Here is a 20514-nt window from a genome sequence, read left to right on the forward strand (position 1 = left end):
CATCCCAGGCCTCCTGGTTTTCCATGGAATATGAAAAGAGACTGGCACCTGTAGTAGTCAGGGTTCTCCAGAGAAATAGAACCAAGGAGAAAGAGGTCGATTGATTGATTGATTGATGTTTAGCAAATTGGCTTATGGGATTCTGGAGGATGGCAAGTCCAAAACCTGCTGGGTGGGTTACAGACTGAAGACCCAAGGAAGAGCTGCAATTTGAATCTGAAGCAGTCTGCTGTCAAAATTTTCTCTTCCTCTGGGAAGTGAGTCATTGTGAAGGCCTTAAACTGATTAGATGAGGCCCAGCCACATTGTGGGGGGTCATCTGCTTTACTCCACTGATTTAAGTTTATTTCACTTAAAAAATACTTTCTTAGAAACATGTAGAATATTTGGGTACCTTAGTCTAGCCAAATTAGTACATGAAATTGCCCATCACAGCACCCTACATGTCCAGTATTTCTTGGGGCTAACGGATGAGCACATATGGGTCGTAGGCTTGGTTCATGGGCCCTGTGGCTGTGTCTCCACACTGTAAGCCTTGGGAAGAGCCTCCGAGTCATGGGTGCACACCTGAACTGTGATGATGGCAGAAAAGGACCTAGCTTTTCACCTCTTGAAAGCCCACTAGAGCCAGAAGAGTGAGCTCTGTCCCATCTCTTCTGCCCCAACCCATTGCACACAGGCAGCCCTGGTTCTACCCTAGTTCCTTGGTGACTACAGCAAGGGAGGGTGCCCTGCAACCTTTCCTGGGCCTGATGAACCTTATACTGGGGCCTAGGAGGATAGTTGAGGATGCAGAGCCGATCCATCAGATCGCACCATTCATTCATTCACTCAACAAATCTTTATTGAGCACCTTCCATGTGTTAAGCACTGTTCTAAGGATGAGAGGCACAGCAGTAAACAGAATAGCCCATTTGAAGCTTACATTTGAGTGGAAAGAGATAGACAATAAACAGGTAAGGAAAAGACATGTGGTATGACAGATGGTAATAAGTTTTATGGACGACTGGGGGATGTGGATGCTATTGTAAATATGGTCACAGAAGGCCTTAATCCTGTAGTACCTTTCTGCTAGAGAGCTGAAGGAGTGAGGGGAGCAGGCCAGATGGATACCTGGGGACAGAGTCCTCCAGGCACAGGAATCAGCCAGTGCAAAGCCCTGAGGATGGAATATGCTTATCATTTCTAAAGAACATCAAGGAGACTGGTATTTCTCCCTTACATAAAAGCAATCTGGGGTCAGGAAGGCTGGAGCTAGTATGGCAGCTCCACAGTATCATTAAAGATACCTCTGCTCGGCCATCCTTGGTATGTGGTTTTCAGTCTTGGAGTTACCTCATGGTGCAAAATGGCTGCTGGAGCTCCAACTAGTATACCTAAGTTCCAGGCCAGCAGAAAGAGACAACAAAGAGGTGAGGATTGGGAGGAAGGAAGGGCAGAACTCCTTCCTCCTGAGTTAGGTCACTTTAAGCAGCTTTCCTGGTGGTCCCATACCACACATTTCTTACGTTTCATTGATGTAAATTTGGTCACAAGGCCATACCTCATTACAAGAAAGCCTGGAAATACAGTATTTCATCTAAACACATTGCTTGCCCTGTGAAAATTAGTTTGATTGCCCTAAAAGAAGGGGAGAATGAACACTGGGGGACAATTAGTAGTCTCTGCTACATGCAGGCTTGGAAATATCACACTCTGAGGCTGAACTGCTCCCCATGGACTTGACTTCCTAGAGCTATGCTCTAGGGCCATATTCTCCAGTGCTTTGCTGATTTCAGTGGAAATGCTGTATAGGGCAGCTGTCAGTCGGGTGTCCCAGACGTTACTCTCCAGATCAGACTGATGTAAACACTTATTTGAATTTGGAAGACCAAAGCCTTCCCCAGGATTTTTCTGAATTCCTGGGGCTTATGTTCCCAGGGTGACATCTGCTTCTGTTGACTCAGCTAAAACCCCTGCTCTCTAGACTGTGTTCTGAGATTGTTCCTGAAGCCTTCTCTCCTGGCATCAACCCACAGGAGTGACTCATCTTTTTCTCAAAGCCCTCACCTGCACATAGATAAAAGGCCCTCATGCTCTGCACAGTAGGTCTTTACTGGAGATCTCTGGGTCATGGGCAAAGGTCACTTAAAATCATTATTAATCCACTTGTTCCCACTGGCACCAGAGAATGCCGATGTCATCAGTTGAGATCACACGCTTATTCCCTTTTTGGGCATTTAACGCACTTAAAGGGCTTGGTGATGTTGGGAAAACCCAATGGACCTGCACCAGAGTCTGAAACATACACAGGGCAGAAAGAGCCAGAAATGTTCCTGGCACCAGATTCACTTAAGAAACCAAACTAATGGATGTTAATTCTGGGTCCAGCCTGGGCTTTACTTGGCAATTACTTTTCCCTAATCTTCAGCGGCAAGAGCCTCTTTGTTTTACTGTCTCCAACTCCAGAAGTGCTCACTGCCAGCCCCACATGACAAGTGACTTTAATGGTCTTTAGTTTTAGAGATCTAATTTATTGAAACCTATCTGTGTGTAATAATATGAAATAGACAAAAATGACTTTCAGAGCCAAATTTCCTCTTTTTGACAGTGGTATTTTAAGGACTAGAAGCATTTTGACCAGATGAATGGAGCTTGCAGATGAGATGATGAGCATCTCAAGGCAGGTTGGCTATAGTTATCACTGTATCTTCCTTATAATTTGTATTCCATTTATGCTTCCTGTTTTTAACTAGTGGCCCATTTGGAATATGAATGGATGACTGTGGAACTGAGAGTAGAGTTCATTTGAAACTTTACCTGACCAGGAGGAGTCAGTGCAGAGGTGTTTCTGGCAAGATGGGGCCCACTGCAGGTTTTATTGTAGGGTGGCAAGGGAGTTAGGCTCAGGGGCATGCTACTGCCCTGGGCTGGGACAGGCACTAGGGGTTCCAGGGGCCAGGAGCCCCTGTCTCTATTGCAGAGGGGAGTGGAGGAAGAGAAGCCTTGTTGCCCCCACCATGGTACTTCTCTGTCCTGAGGCCTTTCACACGTATTGGTTTACCTTTGAAACACTGTACATTGAGAGCTCTCCTGAGGGTGAGTGTAGACTTGAATGAAGACAATGTTTTTGAGGACAAGGGAATTTTAGGGATTTTTTTCTGTTTGTTGTTGTTGTTGTTGTTGTTTTTGTTGTTGTTTTTTAATTTTGAGAAAGGGTCTCACTCCGTCACCTAGGCTGGTGTGCAGTGGCACAATCTTGTCTCACTGCAGCCTTGACTTCTCCGGCTCAGGTGATCTTCCCACCTCAGCCTCCCAAGTAGCTGGGACTACAGGTGCACACCACTATGCCCAGGTGATTTTTTTATTTTTTTGTATAGATGGGATCTCATTATGTTGCCTAGGCTGGTCTTGAACACCTGTGCTCAAGTGATCCTCCCACCTTGGCCTCCCAAAGTCCCAAAGAGTCAAGCCAGACTCTTCTTTCAAATGATGTTAGTCCTGGGATTAGAGGCATGAGCCACCATGCCTGGCAATTTTGGGGTGTAAAGTATCATAATTAATATTATCTCAAAGATTCCTGACAACAAAACGGATCTCAAAAGTGGTTCTATTTTCACATTTTTCCCCCTTTCTTTAGTTTGGAAGCATATTCCTTTTAATAACTCCAGAAAAAGTAATGTGGCAGGGTTGTATTCCGAAGTACTAATTTGTTTTCTGTGTATCCCCTCTCTTTCTGCCCTCTCAGCAAGACTTCCAGGGCTGTGGGAGTATTTTGCTCTCTCTCCTCCTGCAGAGAGGCAGAAAGAAACTCGTGGGAGATGGACCAAGACTGGATGCTTGCTTGCAAGCCTGTTTTTGCTTTTTAAAATTTTGCTCTTGAAAACTAAATAAGGCTGAGGCCAGTCTTATTTTCAGACTGTTTGCCAACAGCACACCCAAAAGCTGGAGCGACAAGTTCTTTCTTGAAGAGGGAATGGAGTAGCATGGCACATCTATTCCGGCCAAGGTCATGATCCCAGAAATAAATAGACCTTTGTTGTTTATGATGATTTGATTAGTATCTGCCTTCATTAGATTTTCAGCTATTTGAGGATAGTCTGCTTTTGCTTACTGAAAGTTCATCAGTACCTAGCACATAAGAGCTACTCAATGTATACTTGTTAAGTAAGTGAATGAATTCTAGGAGATGACTGGGAGCAGATTGTGTCTTATTGATAGGTCTACTTCTAGTATTTGCAGGGCCTAACCTGAGAGTGCTCATGGAGTCTCAGTATTTAGGCAGTATAAACAAGCTATACACTGTTAAATAAAATACTTTCTATTTTCCTACCTAGATATGTTTGCTTTCATAATTGCAAAACAAACATATTTGCAAATTGATGGCTTTTATATGATTGAAAATTGGTAAAATATACAACTGAACTTAATTATCATTGCACTTGAAGAAAGCTGATGGGATGGCAATGTTTGGATGAGCATTAAAGACATAAATTCATGAATTTTATACTTTATACATTTTTAAAATCAGACGTTATTTTTTACAATTATTTTTTCTTTCTTTAATTTCATTAGAATCATTAATTATGCTCTCCTGAGCTTTTCATAAATGTGTGTTTTATTGACAATATAAAATATTAAAAAGTATATCGAATTATACTTCACTGTACAAGAAGTAAATATCTTCATCAAAACTCTAAACTAAGTGTTAAAGATTGAAAAATTAAATTTTTCGTATGCGCTTTCAAAGTTAGTTTTCTTTGAAAATATTCAAAATGTTTAATAATAAAAAGCAAGATACAGATTATAATTAAAGAGCTTTAACATTTAATCTCAAAATTCTTCAAATAAAAATGAAATGTCTAAATTCATTTTTTGAAAATGTAATAAAATCTGTTTTGTTTTGTTTTTTGATATGGGGTCTCACTATGTTGCCCAGGCTGGCCTCAAACTCCTGGGCTCAAGAGATCATCCTGCCTCAGCCATCTGAGTAGCTGGAACTACAAGCATGTGTCACTGAACCCAACTCAAAAAATTAATTAAATCTTATTAAATATATTTTATAAAAACAAAACTACTTTGCAGTCTTAGTGTTCACTGTCTATTTAGTTGCCAAAGTAAAGAATTAGTATCACTCTTCGTTTAGGTTATGATACCCATGTGCCAACTAGGGCACGTTTTGTGAGTCCCTTCAGAACCACAGGTTGGAAATGAAGTTTGATTTTAAAAATGTATAAAGTAGGTATGTAATTGATGAATTTATGTCTTTAATTCTCATCCAAACATTGCCATCCCATCAACTCCCTTCAAGTGCGATGATAATTAAGTTCAGTTGCCTATTTTACCAATTTTCAATCAAATAGAAGCCAAACAAGAAAAAAAAGCAAGAAAGTGGATATTTGATATAAATGGGAAATGACATTTGTTTGGGGAAATAATCATTTACATTCTGGCTAGGAGGAAGTGTGTAATAAGTTAAATAATCATTCCTTTCTCTTACCTAAGCGCTTCCACTGACATGTCCACCTCCAGGGTTGGACCTGCCACAGTCCTGCGTGGCATTCACATAGTCTCTTTTATTTTGAGGATGCAGGGTAGGGACGTGAAGAAGAACTCTCTTGGCTTGGACAGTATTACTCATAAGATTGGATATTTGCGGTACAGGTTGAGCTGCACCAACCTGAGGCCCAAGGGGTAGAAGTGCTCGTATGAATTTGAACAAATAGATTTGTGTATGCATATTTGTTATAAGCTGGCCCCTCTGTGGCATGAGTTCCAAGGAAGCGCCCCCTCCATACCTTACTCCAGCTTAAGGGCAATATTGCTTCTTTATCTCCATCTTTGGACTCCACATTGTCTCTGATATTTGTTGTGTAATAGCAGAGACTTGCTCATTTCACACAACTAGTGAGTGGCAGAGCTGAAACTGGATTCTAGAGCTTTCAGCCTTTAGGACAACACTCTCCCCATTTATGGTCTAGTGGTATGTGGACTTTGATTTTGGCCTGTGGAAGCAAGCTTCTCAAGGGCAGAGTTGTGCACTACGCATCTTTGTGTCCAATCCCCCTGTTAGACAGTAGTTGCTTCTAAATGTGTGTGGCATTGTACTCACAAAATTCCCCGTTTCATAGCTATAAGCTCAAGCCAGACTCTTCTTTCAAATGATGTTAGTACTGTATTTGGTAATCTAAGAGAAGAAAAAAGGAAAACAAAACAAAAACAAAACAAAACAAAACAACAACCTCTGTGCACCAAGGATGGTCACTGAAGCACTACGTTTGTAGCTTAAGTTTCAGCCTTTGAATGTCATCGAGTCGTTTAACTTTCTGGGATCTCTCTTCCCTTAATATACATTCACGGAAAGCCTGAGCTGCTGTCCTATCTCCAAAGTGAACCCCCATAACTCCCCCGCTTAACGGGATGACTGCTGTGAAATGGAGGTGGCTTCTAAGAGACAGTGTAATCTTTTTTGGGGGTATATTGCCCAGCAGCCTCTGTATGGTCAGCTGAAGTATTCTCAATTCTGGGGCCCTTCTTAGTTATGTAGATTAGGCAAGTGGACACTCCTTTCCTTGGAAAAAGGGTAGAGTTGGATATAACCAGGGTGCCCCTCTCCTTGGTGCAGAAGGGTGGAGAGGGAGTGGACCAAATTGCATAAGAAGTCCAAGGGATGTGAGGAACTGATATTCCAACCCTCTCTCCTAAATAATCAGAAAATTGTTTTTCTAACTAAAAAGTTAGAAAATTGCTTTGGGCACACTTGTTGGGCCCTGACTGAGGTCTGTTGGCAGGAAGAGCACCCAGGGCCCTCTGCAGGTTTGTCTCCCTTTGTCCCTCTAGATCTCTTCTCCATCCTTCCCTGTGCTGCTCTTCGTGTCCCTGGAGGCTGACCTCATTGGACAACATCACCCAGGCTCATGCCCTCTGGCTGCTGGTTAGGACTGACCAGTGGAAGTGCAGGCAGAGGTTGGAATATAGAGGGAGAAAGCAGCAGGGAGCATCATTCTCCTTACTCTTTCCCTGCTGAGCCATGGTTTGGGCAGTGGCTGTGTCCCACTGTGTCCTACTGCTCCTGTGGGAAACATAACCACAGCCTTTGCTAGATTCTGGTGCCACTGTTTTCTCCCTAAGCAAGGGGCAGTAATGGCTTCTTATCGTTGTTAACCCTGGATTAACCATCAACCCTTACTGATTCTCTTTACCTTACCTGTCCCTCTGAAAATTGTCCCAAATTAAACCCTCTTCACTGAGCCTTTTGAATTTGCCACTTAAATCCTGATGAATAAAGCCATTGGTATTAAGGGTGACAATTGGACCCATGGAGTGAGGGCTATTATGGAAGAAGTGGCCCCATGCAAGCCCTTGGAACCACCTCTTTGTGCCAAAATAGTAAACCAAAAGCAATACTGCATTTTCAGGGCAACTGAATTGTGCCCCCATCAAAGACTTGAGAGATGCAGGACAGGTGGTTCTAATCATATCACTGTTTAAGCCACCTGTCTGGCCTATGCAAAAACCAGGTGGATCCTAGAGAACGATTACAGATTTTCATAAACACAATCAGGAATTGATGCCATTTCAGAAGTTGTTCTGGATGTGGTATCTTTATTAGAGAAGATCCGCTTAGCCCCTGGCACCTGGTATGCACCTGGTATTGTGCCTGGTGACTAGAACAGCAATTCGCAAAGGGTAGTCCCTGGATTAGCAGCTTCAGCGTCACCTTGGAACATGTCTGATGTACAATTTATAGAACTCCACTGAAGACCACCTGAATTAAAAATTTTATGGGCTCACCAGCTGTGTTAGAACAAGCTGTCCAGGTGATTCCAATGCATACCGAAGTTTGAGAACTGTGGTATTAGAAATAGTTTCCACTGCATCACAATCAATACAGATAATCAGGAGGAGTTCACCTTCACCTGTTAGAAGACTGTGGCACACCCTAAATGCATTACCTCAGGGATCTGCCAGTTCTCCTGGTCTCTGTCATATTATATGAGACCCTTCTTATCTTGACAGCCCATAGAACTTTATGATTGTCTGCTACACTGATAACATTATGCTACTGGGATCTGGTGAATGAGGACTAGCGAGTGCCATACTGCCACATGCTTGCCAGAGAGGGGAAGAAAACACATGTGGAGGTTCAGTGGCCTCCCACATTGGTGAAATTTCTTGGGTTCTAGCAGTCTGAGGCCTGTTGGAATATCCCCACTAAGATGAGAAACATGTTGCTTCACCCTGTGTCTTCCACCATAAAGAAAGAGGCTCAGCAGTTGATGGATCTCTGGATTTTTGAGGCAATGTATAAAACATTTGTGTGTGTGTGTCTCATGGATTTACTGGTTACATCATAAGACCGCTGGTTTTGAATGGGGCCCAGAATAATAAAGGACTCTAGAAAAGATATATCCAGACTGTGATGAAAGCTACTCTGCCGTTTGGTCCGTAAGGTCAGCAGATCCAATAGTGCCAGAAGTGTCTGTTGCAAATGGGGGTGCTGTGTGGAATTCCCAACCATCTCCAATAGAAGAATCACAGCATTGACCCAACTGAACAGGATGGGAAGAGGGTCCAAGGCAGTCTTCGGGAGATATGTGTGAAAAGACATCTTTGAAGGGGCCCTGGGTGTCAAGATATTCAAGGGCCATCTAAATGCCTACTGGAGGGCATCCACTGCAGAAAAGACTCTCAACGATCAGGTGGATAAAATGACCCAACTTGGGGGTGTCAGCCTCTTCCTCTGTCTACTCTGGTGTTTGCTCAATGACATCATGAACAAAGTGACTGTAGTGGAAGGGACAGAGGCTATCAACACTATGGGCTTTCCCTTGCTAAGGTCCATTGGTTTCCATAACTTCTGGATATGTAGCCTTCCAATGAATGAGACCAATGCCAAGCCCCTGATATGGCACCATTCCCAGGGATGGGTGGTGGGAGATAGAGCAAACACTTACTTGGTAGAAGGTTAATTAAACTGAGTCCCTTTCATCATGGAGGGCAGTAGGAATAGACACTTATTCCGGATATGGATTTGCCATCCCTGTCCCTCCCCGCCATTTGTGGTGGTTCATTCTGTTCATTTTGTGCTGCTAAAACAGAATAACACAAACTGGGTAATTTATAATGAATAGAAATTTATTTGGCTCACAATTATGGAGGCTGCAAAATCCAAGATCAAGGAACCAGCATTTGGTGAGGACCTTCTTGTTGCATCATAAACATGGTGGAATGAATCACATGGGCAAGAGAGAAAAGGGGACGAAACACCCCCTTTCAAAACAAGCCCACTCTCGAGATAACAGCATTAATCCATTCATTCCACCCTCATGGCCTAATCACCTCTCATTGGGTCCCACCTCTCAACACTGTTGCATTGGGAATCAAGTTTCCAACATATGAACTTTGGGGGACACATTCAAACCACAGCATATTCATCTCAGTATATCCCACAAACATGGCCTTTAAACAAGAAACCTTAGGTTTTGTGGGTTTGGAAATCTCTAGTGACCAAGAGGAACTGCTTCCACCAGGGAATATAGTTATGGGTCTGTTAAATTGGAAGATGATCTTGTGCCATCTGGGGCTCCTTATGTTGAAACATTGGCAGAGAAAGAGATCACTGCACTGTCAGGATGGTTCACCCCAATATCCAAGGGAAAGTAGGGTTTCTGCTACACAATAGGGGCAAGGAGTACTAGCTTTGGAACCCTGGGATTCGCTAGGGCACTTGATACTCCCTGTATCCCTTGTCCTCATTCTGTAAGCCTGAGGTGGGGGCATGAAATTAGATTTCTAACAGGCTCCCCAGAGATGCCAATGCTGTCCATCCTTGGACCATAGTTTGAGTGGTGTTGCCCTAGAGCACCTGTTATTCTTTTTGAGAATTTTACAGTGCTTCCAGGTGAGATCTTCAAGGCCTTTTCATGTTCTTTAGGAATCTGTGGATACTGTGGCAACTCAATGAAGACAGGGCACCAAGAATCTGAATCCTCTGTGGATGAAGATTTGGGTCATTCCACCAGATAAAATTATCCAACAGCTAAGGGACTGCCAGAAAGTAGAGGGGCTATGGAATGGGTGGTGGGAGAACAAGACTACAGTTACCACTTTGGGCCCCATGATCAGTCACAGAAGGGGGCACTAGCAGTTGTGCTTTACAGGAAGTGTTCCACTTACCCAGGAGTGGCTACATTATGATTTAAGTTGCAGGTGGGAATGGGACTAAATTGCTATCACCCCCACACAATATGGTGACTGATGAGATTTTATGTTTCCCCTGTGCTGGGGACAAAATATTTTCCTCCCATCTAAGCAAAGTTTGTGAATGGCTGCTAAGTGGTAATAGGATGAATTGTGCTGGGTTTTCTTCTTTTGCTTCAGTTTGCTGCCTATGTGGACCGTATCACTTAGGGTCCCCTGACCTTTAGCTTCTGTTGTTTTTGGCCAATGGAAGACCCAGACAGGAGATTGGAGGGCAGGAGGCAAGAGGTCAAGGTATTTATTCCCCTGGTTCTCTTCCTACTGAGCTGCAGTGGGTGCAGGAGTTTTGATCTTCTAGCTGTGGCCAGGGCTTCCATCAGGTGACTCCTTCTCCATGGCTGTAGCTCTCCCTGGGTTCTAGATCCTCCTCCTTGTCTCTCTAGGCTGAGATGGTAATAGTTTGTGGCCTGCCTGTCCCTGGGTAGTTTGTTTTAGTTTTTTATTTTTAGAGACAGTGTCTCTCTCTATCACACAGGCTGGAGTGCAGTAGTGTGATCCTAGCTCACTGTAACCTCAAACTTCTGGACTCGAGTGATCCTCCCACCTCAGACTCCTGAGTAGCTGGGACTATAGGTGTGCAACACCACACCCAGCTAATTTTTTAAAAAACATTTTATTTTTTGTAGATAAACAGGTTCTTGCTTATGTTGGCCAGGCTGGTTTCAAACTCCTGGGCTCAAGCAGTCCGCCTGCCTTGGCCTCCCAAAGTGCTGGGATTACAGACATGAGCTTCCTTGCCCGGCCATCCCTGGGTGTTTTACTCTTCCCTGTTGCTTTCCATACCCTTGCCCAAACTCTGCAAATATTCTTTCATTAAACTATCTTCAGTCAGTGCTTCGTGCGTGCCATCTCTTTCCTGCCAAGACACTGAAAGCTCCCAAGGAGAACCCTCCTAAAGGGAGAGAGTCTTTGCTGATGACCATCAAGTTCATAAGGGCTGGTGTGGCTGAGGCTGTGTGTCCCTCTGGACACAGGCAACCTGTCTTTGTGCTATGATTGGACAGAATAGCTGGGAACGTGGATGTGGACCCAGATAACTCTGTGTGAGCACCTCTCCACAGGCTGGGCCACAGGGCATTGCGGGTGGTCATTGATCATGCATGGCAGACCCAGTCCTCAACAACAAGACCTAGTGGTATGAAACCACACTAGTGCACACACCAAGCTTTGCAGTTCTCTTCACTTGGTGTTTGGAAGCAGGACCAGCCCCTTTTGGATTGATTTAGCCTCTGAAGTTCTTCTGGAAATTTAATGAGACAGGGAGACACTGGTTTTCAACTCAATAAGAACATGTAGACATTTGAGCAACTAATTAGAAAAAAATGAAATATCTATGATGGGAATGATATGCCAGGATGGTAAAGCTAGGGTCCTATTATAAGTATCCAACTCTCTGAGCATCCTTAGGGGCCATGTTTCTTCTAGTGATCATCACTCTGAACTCTTGGTTCTGGATATTTCTGCTACCCCACTTGTCTGTGGGACTGCTGGCCCCTTCCAGATCGTATTTCCTTACATGACCCACCACCGAGGTGTCTTCATTGTCCCAAAGACCACTGCTGCAGAGTGGATCGTTTATCAGACTTTAGAGAGGGCTTGGGGTGACACGAAGGGAGTGTAGCTGAGCTCAGTATAAGCAACAACTTAAAACTGGCCTCTAGGCACCATTGCCTGGAAAACCCATCACCCATTCTCTGCTTTGGAGAGTTCCTCTCCAGCCTGTGTTCTCCTTAAGTCCTGGGTTGTGGCCAACTTCACAGGCCTCCCATTCTTTTAATACTTTTCATTTCTTCTCTGCCAACTTCTAGCCTTGAAGACTTCTGTTCATTCCTTTTGCTGATCAGTTTATCTTTCTATCCACAACCCCAAAGTTCATCTCAGCTTGCCAGAAACGAGTTGAGATGCTCTGGTCACAAAGGACCATCTCCTCTGTGCTTCAGCAGCATAATGCAACAATTGAAGCCTGAGATTCCAGTTGCTTTTTTCTCCTTAATATGATCCAGTTCTTAGATATGTCTCCCTCCGCACTGTGCTCCATGTGTCTCTTAGATGGAGGGAGTGTATAGTAAATATTTATTCTCCCCTGCCCTAAGCAAGCACCCTGCCTTCATCATATGTATTTTAATCTTTCTTTTTTGCTTGGAACATGTATAATAGGGAAAATGGGAGAAATCCAAGTATTTAATAATAGGAAGCTACATAATTATGTATGTGCACTAGATGTCATGTTTTATGGCCATTAAAATGACAAGTGTGAAGAATGTAGTAGCAACATGAAAGTATACTTATGATTCAATACTAAGAGAAACAGTATGATATAAAATTATATAGCAGATCTTTATGAAAAAAAATCTTGCATGAGGACAATGATTAGAAGGCAATATATGGACACAAAATTAAAATTGCTGTTTTTTGGAGGCTTGGGTTGGGAGTGCTTTTTATATTTTCCACCCTTCTTGAAATGTTACTATTTCCTGTTGCCATCAAACAAGAGTCAAGAGATAAGGTGAAACCCATTAGCCAATCTGAGTATGGAAAAGAATTAATTAGGACCAAGGGATTCTCAGGCACTGCTTCTTAAACTTTAAGGTGCATATAAACCACCTAGGGAATCTTGCTAATGTACATTCTGTACGTTGGTCTGGAGGGGGCTGTGAATTTGGGTTTCTTTTCTTTTTTTTCTTTTGTAATTTTTTTTTTATTATACTTTAAGTTCTAGGGTACATGTGCATAACGTGCAGGTTTGTTACATATGTATACTTGTGCCATGTTGGTGTGCTGCACCCATCAACTCTTCAGCACCCATCAACTTGTCATTTACATCAGGTATAACTCCCAATGCAATGAATTTGGGTTTCTAACAAGCTCCTCAAGTATTGCAGAGGCTGTTTGCCCTTCAACCACAGGTTAAGTTGCACTGCCCTGGAGCACCCTCTTTTTCACCCTGAGGGTTCTAAAGTGTGTCCAGGGGCGGTCTGGAAGACCTTTTCTTGTTCCTGGGCTCTGTTATTAGCTGACTGGGAGTTGGTTCTAGTTTACATTGTAAATGCATGCTGATGAGATTTTTAACAGAAGTGCCTGGCATCTCAAGGTGGGCTTCAGAGTGAGGGCTGCTGCTGCTAAACCTGAGGCAACGCACATGAGTCTTGCTTTAGATCCTCCTCACTATACAGGGCCTTCCCTGCATCTTGGTTCACTGCCATTGCCAGCTGTCCCTTTGTGCATCCCACAATAGTGGGGATAAGGGTGGGTAGGAGAGGGGTAACAACTGGATATCCCCTGAAATGCTGCCTGAACAGCTGTGGCCTTGTCCGCATTCAGGGGTCACCTAGTAGTGATAGTGCTTTGGAAACCCATTTTCCAGGTGGCCTGGGCTGTGGTGGGGACTAATGGCTGGGAGGCAGACAATGAGAAGTCTTGAGCTTCTTCACACCTGCAGGTCTCTTGGATGGGGATGGAAGGCCACACCTTGGAGGGACAGAATAAATGCACTCAGAGGAAGGGGAGCTCAGGTGCTCTTGTTTAACTTCATATCATGTTACGGGAAAACTGATGACACTGGCAATTACGTAAATTGGAAGACACCACATCCCTTGAGGTTAGGTGCTAGGGAAGGCTGCTGTGACTATTCCTCTGACCAAGTGGTTCTGGCTGGGAGATTTGGCCTGTAGGAAGTAGCCCTCAGAAGTTGAGGAAAGCTGAGGGTTCCAGGCTCTGTAGGGGCAGGGGGCACTCCTCCCAGCTCAGACCCCTGGCTTCTCCTGGGGTAGTGAACTCAAGAACATTCATGTTTGTCCATGTTCTCTCATTGCATCCTCACCTTGTGAGGTAGATGTTATTCCCTCACTTTACAGATGAGGAAATTGGGGCTCAGAGAGGCTGAGTTATTTGGGGTGCTAAAACAAGGAAGTAGAGGAATTGGGACCTGGGACCAGTTTTGTAGGCTCTGCTCTAATAATTTTGCTGCAAGGTCATGGATGCAGGTGATGGAGTAGGAGTGGGGTCGAGGGCAGAAGGAGGTGGGAAGAGGGAGGGCCCGAGAAGAGTCATCATCAATAACTTCTTCCTTGCCCCCCAACTCCGACTATAGCAAATTTATAGCACATTGACTCCCCTTTCTGTCTTTTTGTTCACATGAGGTATATGCAAAAAATAAACATTCTAAAATGACAAGGCTTTTCCTATCTTACAATGAGGAAACTGAGGCACTGGGAGGTGAAATGACTTGCTCAAGGTCACATTGTAACTTGACTGATAAATGTGGGACTAGAACCCAGATCTCCCCATTCAATATTTATCTCATGGACTGTGCACCCTCAGAAAGGTTACTGGGTGAAGTAATTTTGTGTGAGGAAAAATTAGCGAAAAAAATTAAAAGTACAACCAAAGGAGATGATTTTTTAACTATGACCTACCCAACTGATGGTTGGGTAGTGACTGAAGTGACTCTTCAGTCTCACTAAAACTGGCAGCTAAGAAGAATGTTTGATGTCGTGGGGAATACTCATGCTACCATATGAAGTGATACACCATCATGCATGGAGTATGAATTTGACTAAAAAATACAAGTAAAAAGGCTGGAAGAAAATATATCAAAATGGTGGTTTCTGGGAGGTGGGATTATTAAGTGTTATTTCCCTCCCTTTCTTTCTATTTATCTGCATTTTCCCAAGTTTCTAAAATGTACATTTTATTTATAACAGGAAAAATATATCCCTCTATATTTAGTTTAAAAAAATACTGCTTGGAAGCAGCCCATATCCTGTGCCTTTCGTGAATTTTCAGGTGAGACTCCCTCAACCTGCTTTCCCCTCTCACTGCCACACCATTGCTGGTCCATGGGGAGGGGGCTGGGGTTCAGGTGGGACCTCTTGGTTGGAAGCCTCCATGTGCTACTTTGTATTTTAAGGATAGAGAGTCTCCTCAAGACAAGACCACTGTTGTGTGATGGCTGGGGGGTGTCTGTTGCTGGATCCAATTCCAAAAGGTGCCCAGGAGCCTGGGAAGGTGACTACCCCATCATCTCACAGTGACTCCCCACACTGGAACCCCTGCCTCCTGGGTCCTGGTCCAGGGCTCTTTTCCCCTGGCTGCTCCAGGGTTGTGACACCCATGGCACCCGGGCATTCCACGCTGGCGCTCGAGGGAGGGCTGACAGGGCTAAGTTGCACTTTCTCCTTCCCTGGGTGACCAGATTCATTCCTTGCCTCTGTGGGATGGCAGGCTGACAGGGGACACATGGGTGCATCCTGGGGCACAGCCACCCGCAGATTGCCAGGTCCAGTCTCCACCGCCGCTGTGCCTCAGTCGTCCAGGTGCTGCTCCTCCCAGGTGGATGTGGGGATGGCGCTGTAAGGGTCCATGATGACCTTGGCACAGCGGATGATCATCACAACAAGGAAGAGGCAGAGGAAGACGAAGCAGGCCAAGGTCAGCCCTTTGTCCACATCGACATAGACGGGCTCGGGCGTGGGCTCCTCCATCTTGTGGCAGCGACTGAGGGCTGCTCCTCCTCTGCCTCGGGTTTGACTGGTACCATTTTCCACCCCTGCAGAGACAGCCACAGCAGTGGGGAAGGAGGGGTGTGGTCATGTGCCTGGGGTGATTGCAGGGCACCAACCTCTGCTCCCTCTTATCTGCTACCCCTGCATGGAGAGCTTGCTGCTCAGACCACCCTGCAGGAGAGTAGAAGGGGATGGGTACACATGGTCCCACATGGTCCCAGCCCGAAACCTTGTAGGTAACCAGAGGCTCTAGCAGGGTGCAGCCAGTGCCTCCCCAGGCTGGGGCAGGGGAGGTGACATCTGTCCAGCAGGTGTGGGACTAGGGTGGGACTGGGGGCTGGGAGGGGATAGAGGCCCTGCAGCTGCCTCCACTCCATGAAACCCTTTAGAAAGGCAGTTAGGATAATGCTTTCCATTTAGACAAACTACTATCTGAGGGTAATCTGAAAGCATTTCAAAAATTAAGTAATTATGATATATATGCATATATTTTAGAGACAGGGTCTCACTCTGTCGCTCAGGCTGGAGTGCGGTGCAGTGGCACAATCATGGCGCACTGCAGCCTCCAACTCCCGGCTCAAGCAATCCTCTTGCCTCGGACTCCCAAAGCATTGGGATTACAGGCGTGAGCCACTGTGTCTGGTCTATTATGTTTTTTAAAGCATAAGAACCTAGATTTCAAGTGAAACCTATTGTGGAAAACCACAGAGGAACAGACCGACGAGGGACTGCTGTCGTGGAAGAGAGTGAGAGGCCTGGAGGGTCTATATCCCCTTCCCTGCTGCAGGTCCTCACAGGGACTCTCTAGAGACTCCTGCTGAGGCCAGCACAAGGCCTGAAAACTGTGTGATGGGAAGAACGGTTTTGGCAGTCACATGGAAGAGTCCCAGCTCTGCCACCGCCTTGCAGTGCAGGTCTGGACAGCTCTCAATTATTGTTAGGACTCCAGCAGTAGTCCCTACACTGACACATCACTCATTCATCTTGGGATGATTTGCCAACTTCTCTGGGTCCTAATTTCCTCCATGCTGAGGACAGGTGGCCATACCTGCTTCACAGGGGCGTGACAACCAAATGCACAGTCCCTGGCTCCAGTGGATGGTCAGTACACACTTTGGGTGAACTGGCAGCTTGAGGAGCTGGCTTGGAGGGGGCAGGCAGCTCCCCAAGTTCAGCTGCCATGGACAGCTTTAGGAGGAGGGCTGGCTGCTGCTCCCTCTCCCCACACATAGCATTCATCCCCATCCTTATCCCTGAACTTGGGGAGTGCTTGGGCTGTACGCTGTGCTTCGTGTTCTGTTTGTTATTTAAAGCTCGTGACACACCTGGAAGCAAGTTACCCAGGCATCAATAGGCCCATTTTATAAATTTGGAAACTGAGGCACTGAGCAGGAAAATGACGTATCCAAGGTCCCTCATCCCACACCCTAGGTCCCTACACGTCTCTGCCTCCTCTAGTGGGGCTCCATCTTCCCCACCCACTCTGGAACTTTAGGAAGATACCTGTCTGTGCAAGCTTAGAGCCCGCTGGCTGGGGAATAGCTGTAACCACAGTCAACCACGACTTCCCCTCTCTTAGACCTTGTCTCAGCCCTCACCACTCTTGCGGGACACTGACCTGCTGACTGGAGTGGTCACCACTTCAGAAGGACCCTGGCTGTTCCAGGAGGCACAGGGAGTGGTCAGGCATCATGGGGGTCGCCCACGGAGAGCAGTGGCTGTTCACTGAGAGCAGGCGCTGTGCTGGCTGGTGGGGGCGCTGGAGTGTAACTGTAAGAGAAACGGACAAAGAAGACTAGTTATTTCCTGAGATGCCCAGCCCTAGATATAATGTGGACTCCCCTGGGTAGCTCCTTCCTGGCATGGGGGTGGGATCTGCCACACACTGTTGCTTAATGCTGATTTCTTCTCTCTTTTTAAAATATAACAACTTTCACGCCTGTAATCCCAGCACTTTGGAAGGCTGAGGTGGGAGAATTGCTTGAGCCCAGGAGTTTGAGACCAGCATGACAAAATCCTGTCTCTACAAAAAGTACAAAAAAATTTAGCCAGGCATGGTGGTGCACGCCTGTAATCCCAGCTACTCAGGAGGCTGAGGCAAGAGAATCGCTCGACCCTGGAGGCGGAGGTTGCACCGCTGCACTCTAGCCTGGGCGACAGAGCAAGACTGTGTCTCCAAAAAAAAAAAAAAAAAGTTTATACACACACACACACATAAACTTTAAAAAGTGTGGCCACATACACATAACATAAAATCTACCGTCTTGACCATTTTTAAGTGTGCAGCGGCATTTTTGTGTACTGTTCAGTGGCATTAAGTACATTCACACTGTGGTGCAGCCATTGCTGCCATCCATCTCCAGAACTCTTCATTTTGCAAAACAAACTGTGCACTCATTAGACCATAACTCCCCATTTCCCTTCCCCTAGCCCCGGGCAGCCACCATTCTACTTTATGTCTATATGAATTTGACTGCTCTACCTACTTCATGTAAGTGGAATTGTACGTATTTATCTTTTTGTGACTGGCTTATTTCATTGTGCATAATGTCCTCCAGCTTCATTCATATTGTAGCATGTCAGAATTTCCTTTTTTTAAAGGTCTGAATAATATTCCATTGTATATATGTTTATACCACATTTTGTTTATCCATTTTTTCATCAATGGACACTCGGGATGTTTTCACCTTTTGGCTGTGTAAATAGTGTTGTTATGAATATGGGTGTACAAATCTCTCTTTGAGACTCTACTTTCAATGCTTTGGGGTATATAAGCAGAAGTGGCATTGCTGGATCACATGGTAACTATGTTTTTAACTTTTTGAGGATTAAATTGAACATTTTGCATAATTAATTGTTGTACACTATTCAAAACTCAAAAAGCACAAAAAGAAAACAGTAAAATCAGTGTTTTCACTACCCCTATCCCCAGCCATCTAGCTCATCTCCAGATAGGCAACTATTGTTATCAGGTCTTTATACATCCTTCTAATCTGGAGATATTTTATTCTTATAAAAGAAAATATGTATGTTTATTTGTTTTTCAAACAAATGAAAGCCTGTTATATAAACTGTTCCACATCTTACTTTTAAAGTTTAACATATTTTGGAAATTATTTAACGTCAACATATAGAAGGTTACCTCTTTCTTTTTAATGGCTGTATTGTATTTTGTTGTATGGATATCCCATAGTAAATTCAACCATAGTCTTCTATCAGACAGGATTTCCAATCTTTTGTTTTTCACATATTGATGGAGCAAATGTCCTTGCAGCTATGCATTTTGCACATGTCTGAGTATGTCTGTAATTAAATTCCTTCAGGCGAAACTGCTGTGTCTAAGGATAAAGTCATTTTAATTCTGATCGATATTATTATTCTCGGAGGTTGTACCTATGTAAGCTTCCATTGGCAACGGTTGTGAGAGACGGTTGTCCTACAGCTGAAACCAGCCCAATTGTCCCATAGAACTGATATTTATGGGTTTTTTGAATAAACATAGAAATTGACCTTCCGAGTCTTAAAATTTTAAACTTACACTTTTCTCATCTGAGTTTTTTCCTTAGGAAACTGTCAGGCAAGGGACTGAAATGGCACCAGATCCCGGCATCTAGACAATGAGACACCAGACCCCTCGTTCATCTTCCTTACTCTTCCTTACCTTCCTAGTCCAACTCTTTTTCCACATTCTTTCCTCAGTCTATAAACCCCCAATTTTAGTCAGTTGAGGAGATGGATTTGAGACTTATTTCCCATTCTCCCAGTTGACATCATGAGAATAAAAAGCCTTCTGCCCTGGAAATACTCGTTGTTTCAGTTACTGGCTTTCTGTACGGTGAGCAACAGGACCCAGACCAAACCCCTGGTGTTTCAGTAGCAGAATCTTGAAAACAACGTTATCTTTTATTTTTGCCAATTTGAAAGAAAATTTGAAAGCTGTTATAACATCCTATAACAAACATTTTCAAACATACGGAGAAGTTGAAAGAATTATAGAGTAAACAAATACATATCCACCACCTAGATTCTATGTTTTGCCGCATTTTAAAAATTTTGTCCTATTTACCCACCTATCCATCCTTTTTACTTTTTGAATGCATTTCAAAGATGCAAGCATTAACACACTTCACTTCAAAGCACTTCAGCATGTGTATCATTAACTAGAATTCAGTGTTTATGGATTTCTTAAAAGGTAAATTTTACATGTAGTGAAATGTACACATATTAAATGCATCATTTTTCAGATTTTACAAATGTATACACCCTGTAGCTCTCAGAGTAATTAAGTTAAGCATCTTTGCATGTGTTTAACATCCATTTGTCCTTCCTCTTTTTGTGAATTCTCTGTTAATATCTTTTACCTATTTTTCTATTGGGTTTTTGGTATCTCTCCTTTTTGGCCTTGGAAGCAGAGTTGAGATAAATATACTCACTTTATTAATTTTTGTTTTATTACCGTTTTTCCTTTATCCCTGATTCCTACTCCTATTTCTTATTTTCTTTCACTACCTAATTTTAGTCACTAGTATTAGCTAATTGTTTACCTTTGTTCTTTTACATGTGCATCAGTTTCTGTAATTTGAATTGTCAACTTTAAATGTATGCATTTTTATTCCCAGCTGTAAGGTATTAGGAAATTAGGGAGTTTATTCTAATTATCACCTCCTTTTCCCATTCTCTTTCCATTGACAGTTACTTCCATTATTTCTACATGGTTAGGGTATGTAACATTTATATGTTGTTTTTGCCCTTAAGTCTACTTTAGTTT

At 44.0% G+C, this 20514-nt stretch overlaps 1 protein-coding gene across 1 annotated transcript; it reads right to left on the reverse strand.

Annotated features, from left to right (window-relative positions):
- Positions 1-14910: 14910 nt before the first annotated feature.
- On the reverse strand, positions 14911-15725 carry CTXND1 (cortexin domain containing 1). Its single transcript, XM_030931583.1, has one exon. It carries the CDS (start codon positions 15723-15725, stop codon positions 15546-15548), a length of 180 nt encoding a protein of 59 aa, XP_030787443.1. The 3' UTR covers positions 14911-15545.
- Between the last annotated feature and the right edge of the window lie 4789 nt (positions 15726-20514).

The sequence above is a fragment of the Rhinopithecus roxellana genome, chromosome 5 (genome assembly GCF_007565055.1).
Source record: "Rhinopithecus roxellana isolate Shanxi Qingling chromosome 5, ASM756505v1, whole genome shotgun sequence".
Taxonomy (NCBI): domain Eukaryota; kingdom Metazoa; phylum Chordata; class Mammalia; order Primates; family Cercopithecidae; genus Rhinopithecus; species Rhinopithecus roxellana.

What these genes read in the sequence shown, in the direction of transcription:
- CTXND1 (XM_030931583.1), bottom strand. Translation starts at nt 15,725, where the DNA reads ATGGAGGAGCCCACGCCCGAGCCCGTCTATGTCGATGTGGACAAAGGG.